This window comes from Hibiscus syriacus, unplaced genomic scaffold (assembly GCF_006381635.1).
Source record: "Hibiscus syriacus cultivar Baekdansim isolate YM2019G1 unplaced genomic scaffold, ASM638163v2 tig00110418_pilon, whole genome shotgun sequence".
NCBI classification, from domain to species: domain Eukaryota; kingdom Viridiplantae; phylum Streptophyta; class Magnoliopsida; order Malvales; family Malvaceae; genus Hibiscus; species Hibiscus syriacus.
In genome coordinates this window covers 2,090,323-2,106,532 of record NW_024062730.1, presented here as the reverse complement: position 1 = coordinate 2,106,532, position 16,210 = coordinate 2,090,323, and the positions used below count along the sequence as shown (strand labels likewise).

At 35.6% G+C, this 16,210-nt stretch overlaps 1 protein-coding gene and 1 pseudogene across 1 annotated transcript; both read left to right on the top strand.

Moving 5' to 3' along the window:
- The first annotated feature begins 373 nt into the window (after positions 1 to 373).
- Positions 374 to 5,205, top strand: LOC120124373 (ruvB-like protein 1). Its single transcript, XM_039143075.1, has 12 exons — positions 374 to 486; positions 1,114 to 1,302; positions 1,425 to 1,556; positions 1,657 to 1,806; positions 1,966 to 2,121; positions 2,571 to 2,705; positions 3,348 to 3,413; positions 3,597 to 3,703; positions 4,380 to 4,464; positions 4,540 to 4,655; positions 4,747 to 4,816; positions 4,902 to 5,205. Exons 1-12 carry the CDS (start codon positions 406 to 408, stop codon positions 5,106 to 5,108), a joined length of 1,494 nt encoding a protein of 497 aa, XP_038999006.1. The 5' UTR covers positions 374 to 405; the 3' UTR covers positions 5,109 to 5,205.
- Positions 5,206 to 10,007: 4,802 nt separating this feature from the next.
- On the top strand, positions 10,008 to 15,091 carry LOC120124446 (annotated as a pseudogene).
- The last annotated feature ends 1,119 nt before the right edge of the window (positions 15,092 to 16,210 follow it).

Here is a 16,210-nt window from a genome sequence, read left to right as displayed (position 1 = left end):
ATTATAAAGTAATGTCACAATATCATTGAAGAAATCAAAAAAATTCTATATCAACAGTTCATTAAAATTTTAACGACGGATAATCAAAACGACACTAGAACATAATGTTAGATATGATTTTAAAAAAAAATAGTGGAGTGACTAAAACAAAACCACACAAATAATTGGGTGACTAAATATGTTTACCCTAAAAATAAGTGGAAATTGGAAAAGAATAATAGATTGCTGACTATAGGTGTAATTTACCCCAGCAAGATGCATACTTAAACCCTTTTAAGAGAACCCTTGCCCTTATTTCTTCACGAAAAAATGCCAGATTAAATTTGCAGTCTTGGCTCTTTGCTGCTCTCAAAAAGAGCGAGAACAAGCTGAAACAGAGAAGAGCAAAGGAAAGGCAAGGACAGAATGAAGATAGAAGAGGTTCAATCAACGGCCAAAAAGCAGAGAGTCGCTACTCACACTCACATCAAAGGCCTTGGTCTCGATGTATTCACTTCATTCTTTCCGTCCATCTCTTTCTTTTTATTTTTATGTATTTTTTTCTCTGCTGAAGTGGTTTTTTATTTTCTTCTATATATGCATCGTCGTTGTAATTTGTGGGCATTCTGAAATTTCCTTTTTTGTTTTAAGCCATGGAAAGTTTCCTTTCCCCTTAACCTTTTCTGAGTTTTTAGGGTTTTAAGATAAAGTACTGAAATTTATGTTCAATTATTGGAGTTTATTGTTTGCTTTTGGATTTGGATTTGATGTACTTTTAAGTCTTATAGTCGATAAAGTACAGTTTAAATTAAATTTAATGTCCTGAGATGGAGATAATTGTTTATTTTGGATGAATTTTGGTTCATTCTCAACTAATGGACTATGGAAAGAATATCAGGATCTTGTTGAAGTAAGTTGTTAATTGTATACTTTTATAATACATATTAGAAGTGAAGAAGTGAATTCATTTATTTTCATCATGAAGTTCCATGGAAAAGCCTGTGCTTGTAATAGAAAGCTAGAAACTTCTAGATATCTTCTCAGTTCTCACATATATTTCTCTTTCGTTCACTTGTTTTACTAGCAAAATTGCAATGCCCTCCCTACATAGCTTTCCTTTTCCTTTGTTATCAGGCCAGTGGAAACGCCATTCCTTTGGCTGCAGGATTTGTTGGCCAAGCAGAGGCAAGGGAAGCAGCCGGTCTCGTGGTGGATATGATAAGGCAGAAAAAGATGGCTGGCCGTGCACTTTTGCTGGCTGGTCCTCCTGGTACTGGAAAAACAGCTTTGGCCTTGGGAATATCCCAAGAACTTGGAAGCAAGGTTCTCATTGCGTTCTCCCTTTATTTTATGAATGTCCTTCAAGTTTGGCATTATTAGTTATCCAGTTCTTTTGGAATGATTGCCTGTTTTTGTCTATATGTATTCCTCTTCCTTTTATGCAGGTTCCATTCTGTCCAATGGTTGGATCTGAAGTATACTCATCAGAAGTAAAGAAAACTGAAGTTTTAATGGAAAATTTCCGACGATCCATTGGTCTACGTATCAAAGAAAATAAAGAGGTCTATGAAGGAGAGGCAAGTTTTATCTAATGACTGTTCCTTGTCCCTGATTTTATGTGATTGTGTTCTCTTCGGGTTAGGGATAAAGCCTGATTCCTGGCTGGTCTTTTTTCAGGTTACTGAACTCTCTCCCGAAGAAACAGAGAGTGTAACAGGTGGTTATGGTAAAAGCATTAGCCATGTAATTATTGGATTGAAAACTGTCAAAGGAACAAAACAACTGAAGTTGGACCCTACTATTTATGATGCCTTGATTAAAGAAAAGGTAAGCTGCGAGCTTTATAGTCTCTCTGCATTATCATTTCAAAAAGATTGTTCAAATTTTTATTTTCAGACTTCTTGTAACCTGTAGGAGGCACTATAGTGTGCCAAAGAATTTTGGCTTCAATTTGAAAGCTAGTGAGGTTTTAAATTTGAATGGCAGGTAGCTGTTGGAGATGTTATATATATTGAAGCTAATAGTGGAGCAGTCAAAAGGGTGGGCAGAAGTGATGCTTTTGCCACAGAATTTGACCTTGAAGCAGAGGAATATGTGCCACTTCCCAAAGGAGAGGTTCACAAAAAGAAGGAAATAGTGCAGGTTTGTCCCACTGAGATTATGCTTTCTCTGTGTTTCCCTTAGCATTTATTCTGTAGTATAATCTAATTGGCCTTAATTACTTCTTTCTGCTCATATTTTACACTGATGGGCATGGACATTATTTGGTAATAAATTTTGTTTGTATATATAAAATAACCGTTATTATCATGCCTTTCGTCACATATGAATAATGAGGATCTTTTTCTGAAGCATCTTACTAGCAATTTGCCGACTACAAAATATTATTCATTTGCTTAAGAGCTAAAACCCACTTGATGAAGAAAAAAGGGAAAAATTCAATGAATTTGCTGCCTTCTACATTTGCTTGATATTTTACAAATATGGCTTTGCTGGGTTTAGTCCCGTTTGCCTTTCTCAGGTTCTAAATTTATATGTTTTCTACCCATGTTGAAATTCATTAAAAATATTCTATTTTTATTCTCCACCAGGATGTAACACTACATGATTTGGATGCTGCCAATGCACGACCACAAGGGGGGCAAGACATATTGTCTCTAATGGGCCAGATGATGAAGCCCAGGAAGACGGAAATTACTGAAAAATTACGACAAGAAATAAATAAGGTATTATTTTCTAAACACATTTGGCATTCACTCTTTGACGATTTCATTTTTTTTTTGGAAAACCTGTTGGATTACAGGTGCTGTAGTTTTTGCCGGCAATATCCATTAGTAGTAGTACTGTAAAATTCACTTAGCAGTCCAAATGTATCTTATTCTTATTAAGTTTTACGTGGTCTATATAGGTCTGCTGAATCATATGGCAGGATCATTATATTTTAAAATCTACGGAAAACAATATGCTTTTATTGAATAAGTTTTAGTCTTTGAGACGTTCCTCTATATGTATCTCATTCATAGTATTGCTTGAATTTATTGTGATGTATTTTCATCACTGTCATGGTTTCCTATAACTAGAGTATGTTTTCTTCATGCCTTTTGTCTGAGTAAATTCTCAAAGCCTAATGGATTAAATATTACTTTAAGAGTTCAGCTAGTTAGTGGTTAATCCTAGTATGCCCCTATTATTACATGCGACCTAGAAGCTATAGCTATCCTGCTTGGTTGTGACTTTGTGAGTCAAAATGGTTGCTTATTCAATTTTATAAAACTTGTGATTTGGATTTTGACTTCAGCCTCTGTGCTAAATTTTTGTTCGAAAGATGGCATGCCTTTTAATTGAAATAACAATGTTATTTGTGATAGGTTGTTAACCGTTATATTGATGAAGGTGTTGCAGAGCTCGTTCCGGGAGTTTTATTCATTGATGAGGTCTTGTCCTTTACCTGAGCTCTTCCAGCTTATGATACATGTCCTTAGATGCATGGATACAATTTATGGTTTCTGTGTATGTGTGTGCACACATTTAGACCTAAGATATTTATTATGACCTACATATGCTCAAGCACATTTTCACATCAGACATACTTATGTTTTCCAAGTCACGGTTTGCAGGTTCATATGTTGGACATGGAGTGTTTTTCATACTTGAATCGTGCTTTAGAGAGCTCACTATCTCCAATAGTAATTTTTGCTACAAATAGAGGCATATGTAATGTAAGGTAATGAAAATTGTTTTTGAGATGTACTTTTTGTTAGATCCGCTTTTCTTTTTGTTTAATCTAAAAAGGAAGTATGCAATTTGAACTTGAATACTAGATGAGCTATTACTCATATCATAATGGCTTGGTTTCAGTGCTTCACATCCTAGTGAAACAGTTTGTTGCTTTAGTCTTGGAATACAGAAATAGCTTGATGCAACTATAATATATACCCTTGGAAGGATTTTGTTGTTGGAGGAAAATTTTCCATATATATTCAAAATTTTGGCTCTCATAATTGAGGAGCAGTTGTAGGATAAACATAAATCAGATACAAAATTCAGGTTGTCATAATGAGGAACTGTGACGGGGTTAGCATAGATGTTCATGTTCCAGGCATGGAATTAAAGAATCAAAATATGAGTCATCTTCTGCAAGATGTATTTTCTTAAATATCCAAAGATGAATTTCATGGTGATTGTTATATTTTTGGGTTAGCATAGTTTTTACATGTTCATTTTCCATTCATGATATTGGATATCTTCTATGACGAGGTTTCCATTTTGACTTGAAGATGGATCTTATGTCAAATGTTATATTTTCTAGTCGTGTACTTATATATATATATATTATACATTGCTTGCATTGCTAATCTGTTTGATTCTGGTTTCTGAAAAATGTATTTACATTTTTGCAGGGGTACTGATATGAATAGTCCTCACGGCATTCCTGTCGACTTATTGGACAGATTGGTTATTATCCGCACTCAGATTTATGGTCCTGCTGAATGATACAGGTTACTTTTTTTCATCGTAATTATCACTTGTAGCAAGCATCAAATGAAAACCTGCCTAAAGTCGTCACTTTCCTGTGGCCTGCAGATTTTAGCCATCCGTGCACAGGTGGAAGAACTTGTTGTGGATGAAGAAAGTCTGGCATTCCTTGGAGAGATCGGGCAAAGCACATCTTTAAGGTAAGGCTTAAAATCTAGGTTTTTATTCCAATATCAGTTGACAGTTGTCCTCATATATGAGAATCATACTCGCAAGTTTCTACTTCTTCAGGCATGCAGTTCAGTTGTTGTCGCCTGCTAGCATTGTGGCAAAAATGAATGGCCGAGACACCATTTGCAAGGTAATTAACTATTCAGAAGCAGCCGTTATTCTTCGTTATCGTTCTTTTATCAGTAATGCAAGGAGTAAATATATTTTATGTATAGGCGGATCTCGAGGAAGTAAGCAAGCTATACATAGATGCCAAGTCTTCGGCGAAATCCTTCAAGAGCAGCAGGAAAATTCATTTCATGAGAATCCTATTTAATCTTGTACTTTCTTCTACCTTTTCAGTTGATAGATGTGGAAAATTGGAGGATACTGCTTTGGTTTGTGGATTGATAGTTAGTAATGTGCAACGCAAGAGGAGTTAGATTATATGTTGATTTGCTCGAGACATGTTCTCTAGGCTCTGCCGACAGCACAGAGCTGAAGACAATCCGGTTGAAGGGAACTTGAACCTATGAAATAAACCATCAATCGAAACACTAATCCTTTCATGTATGGAGAGCACTCACCTTGCTCTATCGAAATTGATCCAACTTAAAAGGTCTTTTTACCAAATTTGTCAAATGAAATCACTTAAAAAGCTATATATTTGTAATATATATAGACATAAGCTCTATAATAAAATAGCTCTCAAGTCTGAACCTTTTATTAAGCGATCATTTTGACTATTTCTTTTTATGTACTTTAATCTTCAAATTTAATAAAATCTTTTATTGACCCATCTATGCTGATATACTATTATATTGCATTAATCGAAAATATTATTATATTATGTTAGCTACTAATTTAATAAATTAATACTCTCTAATAATATCAATAAATTATGAATTATTATAAATTAAATAATAATTTATAAATTATTTTAAGTTATACATGAATTACAACATAAATTACAGAATAATGTAATTAATTTTAATAATAATTAAATTTAAACATTATTTTGTGAATTATGTAACAACCATTTGGTTTAATCTAGTAGTTAAGCATTGAACTTCTCTACATAATTTCAGGTTTAAACTCTTTTCTCAATAAATTATTTATTTTATTTTTGATTAATTGACCAAGGTTGTAATTAGGATAGTCATGGGTCGGATTGAGTCGATTTTCGATTAATCTAACCCGATCAGAAAATTATAGACCCTCTATTTGATCTGGATCTGACCTAAAAAATATATACATTCACCCGACCTGAATTTCATATGCTTTTTTTGGGATAAAACCTAAATTGAACCGATTAGACTTGAAACAATATTTTATAAAAAAATATTACTTTATTAATCACGAGTAAGTACAAGACAATATTTGTTCAAAGATAACTCTTAAACATTTGACATTGAAGGCTCACACATCTAGCATTCCTGGTGCTCGAACTAGAGACCTCAAGGAATAATAACAATTCTTTTACCACCAATGTTGCTTAAATCGTGCAAAAAGAATATTACTTTTATTCAATAAAAATATGAATTTAATTAAAAAATAATATATCGATGAGTATTATTGGAATTATCCGCATATACAAGATAAAATTAAATTTTTTCGAGTCGGATTAAGTCAAGCATTTTTCACCCTAAACCTAAATCTAACCCGACCTGATTATATTATTTTCTAAAAAAATTCGATCTAATCAGATTAAATCAGAATCCTTCAAATTCAAATCCCGTATTCATCTCTAATAGTATCCGGTATTTTACCTTAGTGAATAACACCAATTTATTAAATTGATAACTGAAGTGGTATAATAATACTTTTTTACCAGACTTTTAAAATTACTAAGGTCTCGTGTTGTCGTAGTGTTTCTTCTTTACTCTTAACCACTTGCCTTCATCTCTCTCTTGGTTAGATCGCGGTGGTATCAATCTTATTATCGATCATTGATCGTCAATATTTTTTTTTTACTTTTTATATATATTTAATTTTTCTTTTCTTTGTTTTTTTTTTGACAATTTTTTTTTGATTTTTTCATCTTTATTTGATCTTAAATAATTAATTTCATATCAATAATTATAAGAAATATCCTAATTACGTGTTAAGTTACACTTCAGTTTAAACTGACATTGTAATTTTTAAGTTTTTAATAAAATCAATGACTTTTAGTTGTGTAAAAAAATAATATATTTTATTAACTTATAAATATAATATCATATCAATAATAGTTGATTGTTGTTTATTTTTAATTAGAAAGTATGATTGTGATTAAAATTAAATATATTAAAATTGTATTAAAAATGTGATTTTGATCGAAATTAAAATATTTTGTTAGAAAAAGTCACATGGTTACTATGTGAAACATTAAATACTATATTAAACAGCATGCAGTACCTTGAATTGAATTGCCGTTATGGGGTACCTTATAAAAAAAAGAAATCACAGGAGCCGGGTCTACATACATGAAGGTGTAATGGAATGGAGTACCTTGAATTGGCGTAATGGCATGGCATTATCGCTAAACTGATGACTTTAGGAGTAAGCTTTTGTCTAATACAGGTTTTGAAACTACAAACTCAAATAACGCAGATATGTTATGGAAAAATATGGCAAATTCCATCAGAGAGGTGGGCAAAAAAAACCCTTGGGTTGTCGACGGGGAAGGCCAAGGAACATAAAGAATCGTGGTGGTGGAACGACGAAGTCCAAACTAAGGTGAAGACAAAACAAACTTGCTTCAAGGAGTTTCTTCAATGCAATGACGACGAAGAAAGGTCGGGAGCTAAACAAAGATACCAGGAGGCAAAGCGGGAAGCCAAGAAAACGGTAGCTAAAGCAAAGGATAAGGCATATGAGGAAATGTACAAGAGATTAGACACTAAGGAAGGACAAAATGGCATCTTCTGACTTGCAAAATCTAGGGAGACTAGGAAAAAAGATCTAGGTAACATTAGGTTTATTAAGGACAACAATGGTGTTCTTTTAACGAAAGAACAGGATATTAAGAGGGTTTGGGGTAGTTACTTCTTTGGCTTATTTAATGACGGTGCCTCTCCATGTAGAGATAATATCGTTGTTGGGTCAGCCGACCATCATACTACGGCCATTGACTGCCCTACAAGTAGGATTGGGTTTGAGGAAGTCAAAATGGCTCTTAGAAAGATGGGAAGGGAGAAAGCTGTCGGTCCTGATCAAATTCCTATCACTGTGTGGTTAGCCCTAGGAGATGAGGGAGTTAAGTGGTTGACCATCATCTTTAATATTATTTTAGAGACTGCCAAGATGCCAGAGGAGTGGAGAGAGTCTACGGTGATACCAATTTATAAAAATAAAGGAGATCCCCAACGTTGTGGTAACTACAGAGGTATTAAACTACTCAGCCATACCATGAAGCTATGGAAAGGGTGATAGAGGCTAGGTTGAGACAAGTCACTAGGGTTTCGGAAAACCAATTTGGCTTTATGCCAAACAGGTCTACCACGGAGGCGATTCATTTACTTCGACGGCTTATGGAGAAATATAGGGAAAAGTCTAGAGATCTTCACATGGCGTTCATTGACCTTGAGAAGGCTTATGATAGCGTTCCTCGCGATACGATCTGGAAGACTTTGGAAACGAGACGGATACCAACTGCTTATATCCGGACGATTCGTGATATGTACTGTAGATCTACTACTTACGTTAGGACTACAGTTGGCGACACCGAGGCATTCCTGGTGGAAATCGGACTCCACCAGGGGTCGGCTCTTAGCCCTTACATCTTCGCCTTGATTATGGACGACATCTTTTGTGCGACACCAGACGGTGTACCTTGGTGTATGCTTTTCGCTGACGACATTGTCTTAGTGGCTGAAACAAAGTCTGAGTTGAATAGCAGACTGGCTACCTGGAAGACTGCTTTGGAAGAAAAAGGTTTAAGGATCAATATTGAAAAGACAGAGTATTTATGTTCAAACTTCAGTGGGAACCAAAATGATGAAAATGTAGAAGTATGCATAGAAGGACACGTTCTTCCCTCAAAGGATTGTTTCAAGTACTTAGGGTCTATGATACATAAAGATGGGGGTGTAGATGATGACGTTACACACCGTATAAAGGCGGAATGGCTAAAGTGGAGGGCTGCTACTGGAGTTTTGTGTGACAAGAAGGTGCCTCTAAAACTTAAGGGAAAATTTTATAGAATGGCAATAAGACCAGCACTGTTGTATGGATCAGAATGTTGGGCACCCAAGAAGGATCACGTAAGGAGGATAGAGGCCGCAGAAATGAGAATGCTTCGATGGACATGGTAGGACTCTGTGGGATATGACGACAAACTCTGCTATTAGGATGTCCTTAGGGGTGATGTCTGTTTCCGAAAAAATGAGGGAGGGAAGACTACGGTGGTTTGGACACGTCCTTAGGCGACTACCGTCGGATGCGGTTAGGAGGGTAGAGTCGATTACAGTCGACGGTGCCAGAAGGAAAGGACGACCAAGGCGGAAGTGGGATGACTGCTTGAGATCTGATTTGAGGGATTTAGGCCTTACCGAAGACATGACCTATGATAGGAAATTATGGAGGCTTAAGACTAGGGTAGTCGAGTAGTGTGGGTCACATCTATAGGGTGTATCATCTCTGTCTTCTTTTAAATGCATTTGTAGTTATTTCCTTGACTTTTACTTTTATACTTTTCTGTTATGGTATTATGAAAGATTAGAACTGGGCTTGCTATCGTTGTCTCATGTGTATCATTCTCATCATGTTTCCTCTATTAATTTTAGCCGGGTCTTAGGTTTCTGTCTATATGCAGAGACTCTTTCGCATGGATTATTTTGCAGGGATTACTCCCCATTACAGAAGCACATATGATAAATGACTGCATATGAATACTGTTTAGATATGTATTTATGTAATTATTTATACATGCATTGCATTTTATCTATATTTTTAATTTTCTGACTGCCGGAGGTCTTTCACGGAAGCTATTCTCAACCTGGCGTTGGGGGCAGCCTACTACCCTACCTCCCCCTTACCCCATACATATGGGAATTGGGTTTTGTTGTTGTTGTTGTTGTTGTTGTTGTTGTTGCATGGCATTATCGCTAACGTCAAATGTAAGGCCAAGGTCAGGTCCGTACCAATCGTCAAAATGTGTCCTTTCGGTTGTCCCAAGTTTCAAAAACAATCCGACATCACGTCACTTCCCCTTCCATACGCAAAACATAACTCAGAAACTAACCTCACAAGTTTCGAACTTCAAAAACCAAACCCAAAAGTCAAAGCCAAGCACAGCTTTTACGTATACCCTCACCCAAAAATAGGAGAAGGACAAGTTGGTGTTGTTTTCTGGGTGGATGATGATGGCGGGTGAAGGAGGAGTTTCAAGAGAACCCAATGTCCATACAAGCCTCTTCAATGTTTCCGGGCTTTAGATTTTCACCAACTGATGTTGAATTGATCTCTTATTACTTGAAAAAGAAGCTCCATGGCTGTGACAAGTGTGTCGAGGTCATTCCCCAGATTGAAATTTGTAGATGCGAGCCTTGGGACTTGCCAGGTGTTAATTACTCCTTCTAACGATGGAACCTTATAATTTGTGTGTTGATCACTGATTTCCGTTATTTCTGTACCAGCCAAGTCGATCATAAAGTCCGATAACGAGTGGTTCTTCTACTGCGCTCGAGGGAGGAAGTACCCGAATGGTTCACAAAGTCGACGGGCAACCGAACAGGGTTATTGGAAAGCCACCGGGAAAGAACGGAATGTCAAGTCCGGCTCCAATGTCATCGGCACCAAGAGTACGCTCGTGTTCCACACCGGTCGCGCACCGAGGGGCGAGAGGACCGAGTGGATCATGCGTGAATATTGCATGACTGGAAAATCCCAGGTGACCACTTGTCTTATACTAACCACGCATTGCAGGGTCAATTGGCTGATGTTTGAAATTTTTAGGATTCCCTAGTTGTTTGCCGTCTAAGGAAGAACGGCGAGTTTCGTCTGAATAATAATTCGAATCGTGGTCCTCGGAATCTATCGATCATCCATGACGGTAACCATGCTACCTCAGATGGTGGAACTGACCTGACTGCCTTGTGTGAAGGGAACAAGGCAGCCGAATTCTATTCAAAGAAGACTACTAGCAGTAATGATTCTCATTCTATAGAGCAAATCGATCTGGCGTCCGACTCCGACCAAAAACTTTCGAACGATGTTGGACCGACAGAATCTTCAACTTACAAAATGGTTTGCTAATCAACAAGATTGCAGGTTTTAACTCGTAATCGTCATGCATTCAAACTCGAATTCATACATGCTTTTGGCTTAAGTTGCAGGACTCTGATGAGGAAGATGATTTCTTCTCTGAGATACTGAAAGATGACATAATAAGGCTTGATGAAGCTTCATTGTCAACCCTAACACCAGAGATCGTGCAACAAAATGCACCCTGCCATGTATCTTTCTACCGGGGCGAAGCGAAGGGGACAGTCAAACAGAGACCCGCTAAAGGAGATACAATCGGCGCCGCCGATGCGTCGGAATATGGCCTCGGTGAGACATCGATCGAGAAACAAATGGGTTCTCGAATCCCTGAGGAATCATCAAAACGTATGGTATCTCCATTCTCATGGAAGACTGCGATTTTAGTCATCCTGATAACTTTAGTGGCTTTGTTTCTGCCATTTATAAAATGTTCCGACTTAAAAACCAGCAAAATAGTTCAAATATTTATGCGTTCTACTGGCGTTTCTGGCGATGAATAGGATGTATGATCACGTTTAACTGGAAATCGAGAGCCGTAGAGCTTATGCGTTCATAGTTCAGGCCATTTGAGTATTTCATCATTGATTCATTGGCTTTTATGCATCTTGGAGAGTAAAAGAATCGTTTCAGTAATAAATTTGTTTTTATTTTTATTAATAATAAAATTATTTTTCTTTAATCACTAATATTTAATTATACTATTTAGTAATTATTTTTTGAAACATAGGTAATAAACCAGAAATTATTTTATGAATTTTTCTCGTTAAATCATCTTTGATCTTAATCACTGAAAATCACTCCTTCTATTCTTTTTTTTTCCTGTCATTAATTACTCATAATTAATTTTATATTTTATAGCATACTTAAATGCCGACAATAAGTTATTTAAATTTTAAAATAATTTTATAAATTTAAATTTATGCTTATTGATTACAAATAGGGTAAACTACGCTAATGGTCACTCATGTTTGGGATAGTGTTTGTTTTCACCACTGATGTTTAAAAAGTCACAAACCGATCACTAAAGCTATCGTTTGTTACAAAATGGTCACTCGACGTTAACAACCGTTAATAGGCTTGACAGAAATCACAACTAGACCGTTATATGCTGACATGGATCATTGACAGCCACATCTGGACCATTTTGACCGACTATTCTTCTTCTTCAACCCCATCTTCTTCCTCAACCCAATCTCTTCTTCTTTCTTTCTTTATCTTCAATTTTATTCTCCATAGCTTCCCAATCAAACAAATTTACAATTAACCAACCCCATCTTCTTCCTCAACCCATCTTCTTTCTCTTTTTTCTCTTCATTTTTCTTCTCCGTAGCTTCAAGAAGAAGTGTACTCGACTATTCGGGCGTTAGCGTTTGATGGAAGGGTGGGAGATCGTCAAGGGTCGCTTGATGGTACAAACTTGCCTGGTGATGCTTGTTTGGTCCTAACAATTGATCACAAGCCTCGACTCCGATGGACTATCGACCTCAATGAACATTTCGTCGATGTTGTTACTCAGCGACCCTGACAATAAGTTTATTTTCTTTTTTGTTTACGGTTCGTCTTTGCTTTGGCTTTGAACTTTAAAAATGTGATCCCAGCTCACTTCTTGGATTTATATCACTTGATTTGATATAATGTCTTATATTAATGCTAATTGAGGCTTTTCTAAAAATAAAAAGAAATTTGATTAATGTTTATGCATTTTGGAATGCTTTTAGTTCTTTAGGGTTGATTGTTGAATTTTGGTTTATCTGATAAAATTATCGATGAGAAGAAAAGTGAAGAGAAAGAAAGAAGAAGAAGATGGGTTGAGGAAGAAGATGTGGTTGATTAATTGTAAATTTGTTTGATTGGGAAGCTATGGAGAAGAAAAGTGAAGAGAAAGAAAGAAGAAGATGGGATTGAAGAAGAAGAAGAGACAGTCAAAATGGCCTAGCTATGGCGGCCAATGATCCATGTCATCATATAACGGTCCAGCTGTGTTTTTCGTCACGCCTATTAACGATTGTTAACGTCGAGTGACCATTTTGTAACAAACGATAACGTTAGTGACCGGTGTGTGACTTTTTAAACATCAGTGGTGAAAACGAACACTACCCCAAACATGAGTGACCATTTGCGTAGTTTATCCTTACAAATATTTAGTGAATTAGATTATGTTTAACTAATTTCAAATACAAATGAAATATTCGTACTTTCTTTTGAATACTTTGAAGTAAATACTCAAATGTTAATAATAGGATTATTCAAATTTTTAGAAAAATTATAAATTTAAATTTGAAAAGATTATAAATATTTAATCCGTTAAATTTTAAATTTATTTTTTAATGAATAAAATTGAAATGTGGTACAACCGTACAAACCCAAATCTAAGGAAGGAAATAAGTAAAGTCCGAGAGCCCAATCCACAAATTTTGACTTCATTCGTTTTTTAAATGGAAAGATAAAACTGTAACGCTTTCTTCGATGAATAACCAAAGCAATCCGAATCAAACCCAGAAAAGAAAGTTCAGAACTCACAAGAAGAGTCGCAAATGTGTTCTGATCGATCATGAATTTAGGGTTTTCTAATCAACTTTGATCTGTAAGTTTTTCTCCGCTTTTTCCTCCTCCTTTCTCAATTTAGGTATTTTCTTCATTTCTTCTAATATTTTGGTCGAATAAAGTTAAGGGTTTTTAGCTGAATTTGATCCTTAAGAGTTACCTTTGAGATATTTAACTGTTAGGGCTTAGTTTTTATGAAATTACTGCATTTACTTTACGTATATTGACTCAATTTTATTTTTTAGTTTGATCAATTTGATTAATCGCATAACACATGATTGCGGTGACGGCATTTTAGTTTAGGGTTGGTTTTAATGAATGTTGAGTGTTTTTTTTGAGTTACAGGTTTCAAAAGAGTGTTAGAGAACAATGTCGAGACCAATGTTACTTGTTTTCCTATTCATTGTACTAATAATCACCTCACAGTTTGAGTGGAGACAACCACTTGTTGTCGATGTTGTCACGGCCCCGAGCGTTTCCCAGAAGCAGCAACAAATTTCCGGGAGGGAAGAAGCCGTGAAAGAAAAGGTGACACGCCTTGTACTAATAAAATTTCAAGTTTATCTTTTCTTGACGGTTAACATTTGAATAATGAGATTAGATTTATTGAAATGCATATGTTTTATTTGACGTATTATATGTATAGTTATGTAAACTTATACTGAATTGCAAAAGGCAAATCCCTTTCTATCTATAATATTTTCACTTTCTAATCAGCTTACTAATGTTGGTTTATTCAGTGTAGGAAGGAAATTGTAAAAGTAAAACAAAATGTTTTTATACCCTTAGCAATTTCTTTTCTGTAAGCTACCCTCTTCAATATTTTGTTTGAGTTTTATCTTTATATTCAAGATTTATGTTTGCTCAGAACATGGTATAGTATCGGTCTACATTCTAAGTTGTCGCTGAATGCTTTTCAAGATGGCATAAATTTATGCCTTGTGTGCTTGTTTTTGTTTGTATCAATGACAAAGTTCTTGTTTTTCTCTGTTGTCACTTCTGTTGGCTAGTATTATTTTTTGTTTTTGATACCGATCATGGTGTTCTAATCAACACATTCACATTGTTTAGAAGGAACTGTGCTATTTCAAACCCTGTAGGCCAAAAGGCATGAACTAGGTACTTGGAAATATTTGCGTTTGGTAGCCAATTATAACGAGTGTCTTGTCTTGATCTACATTTTCCACCAGCAATTCAACTTCTGATTGACTTCTAGTGGAAATTTATCACTCATTGCAGATCATCCTATCACAAGAGAAGAAGATTCAGAGACTTAATGAATTTGTGAGGAGTCTTGAACTGCAATTGTTGCAGTGCAAGGGAAATAACAAGACAACAAATGACACTGTAAGCCATTTGACTGAACATATTCTTGAGCTTGAGAGGAAACAGATCTTGGAGGACTAGGCTATTACATATTAAAACATATGCTCTGATTTCTGTGCATTGAAGTTGTAAAATCATTGTTTATCTATGTAAGTGTAAGTTCGAAGTTACATTTGTTGTAAGTTATATGTTTCTTTTTCCTCGTATCCACTTCATCTCTTTCGAAAGGAAGAGATGAAGCTATGCTTGGTTTAAATCATCCATTTTACAATCCATATTCCTTGCTAAGTGGCTGTTGTTATTTGACTCAGTTACTAAAAAAAACCCTATTATGAGACATGGTTCAGTATGGGCCTATTTTAGAAGTACAGGCAGTTAACTTGGCTTTAGCCAATATTGGATTACCAGTCCTATTTAATTACTATGACAGTGCTGACTTATCATTTTTCTATGTATCGTCAAACTGATTATAACCTTAAAAATCACCATTGCCCGCATACATGCGGATAACAAATGTTATTTCTGAGTGTTGGAGTACCTTCTTTCTTCCTGCTATTAGAAAACAAGTGTGAATCCCCTACCATTCTGTAGTTAAAGATGGGGGTGAGAATAATTCGCTTAAGATGTAGTTCCATACCTTGAAATCCTACATTAAAAAGGAAATTTTCTTAGGAGAACTGCCTTAGAATGATGTAAACTTATTATTATTTCTAATTTATTTGCTGTATTTACACGCCAAGTGACATGATTTTGCAAATTGGTTGGACATGTTTGTTTCTCATGCATTGATTAGAGAATTGGATTCAACTACTTTGCTCTAAATGTAGTCTCTCCTTTATATATTGCTTCAGAATGCCTTATATGTTGTTCTCTAACCTGAAACTTAAGCTTCTGCATTCAAACATACATGCATTCATTAGTCTTCTGGTTGTGCATGCACCCTGAACAGATACTTGGCTGCTTTGCCCCAGATCCATAGTTAACACGATTATTTCATCAATTCACCTATCATGTGTAGGGGCTTTAAGCAGAAATTTCAAACTACTGCGTCTGAGATCCTTTCTAAAACAAAGATCAAATCATTTTCTATGCCATATTGCTTGTCTATGCTGCAACTTCTTCCGTGACATTCTCTTTTTCTTTCATCTTCTGTGTCAATTCTCGGAGTTGCTCATTTTTCCTTGTAAGAGAACCTTTGTGTTCAAGAAGTTCTTGGACAAAATATTCGTATATGTTGTAGTTTTTTTTCAATTTGGTGACCCCCTGTTATCCACTCTTATGGGGTGTTTCTTATGCCAGCATTTTGAAAGGCTTGACTGATCTTCTGGAAATCTTCATGCATGGTTTTCATTTCTGTGCTCAATTTCTTGTTTTGATCCTTCAAATAACATGCTTGAGCTTCATAAAAACCTCCTTTATTCTGAGTGCC

Excerpts from the sequence above, each read along its gene's own strand:
- LOC120124373 (XM_039143075.1), top strand. The coding sequence starts at position 406 with ATGAAGATAGAAGAGGTTCAATCAACGGCCAAAAAGCAGAGAGTCGCT. Across the intron at positions 487-1,113 it reads TCAAAGGCCTTGGTCTCGAT|GCCAGTGGAAACGCCATTCC; the intron begins GTATTCACTTCA and ends CTTTGTTATCAG. Across the intron at positions 2,706-3,347 it reads TACGACAAGAAATAAATAAG|GTTGTTAACCGTTATATTGA; the intron begins GTATTATTTTCT and ends TATTTGTGATAG.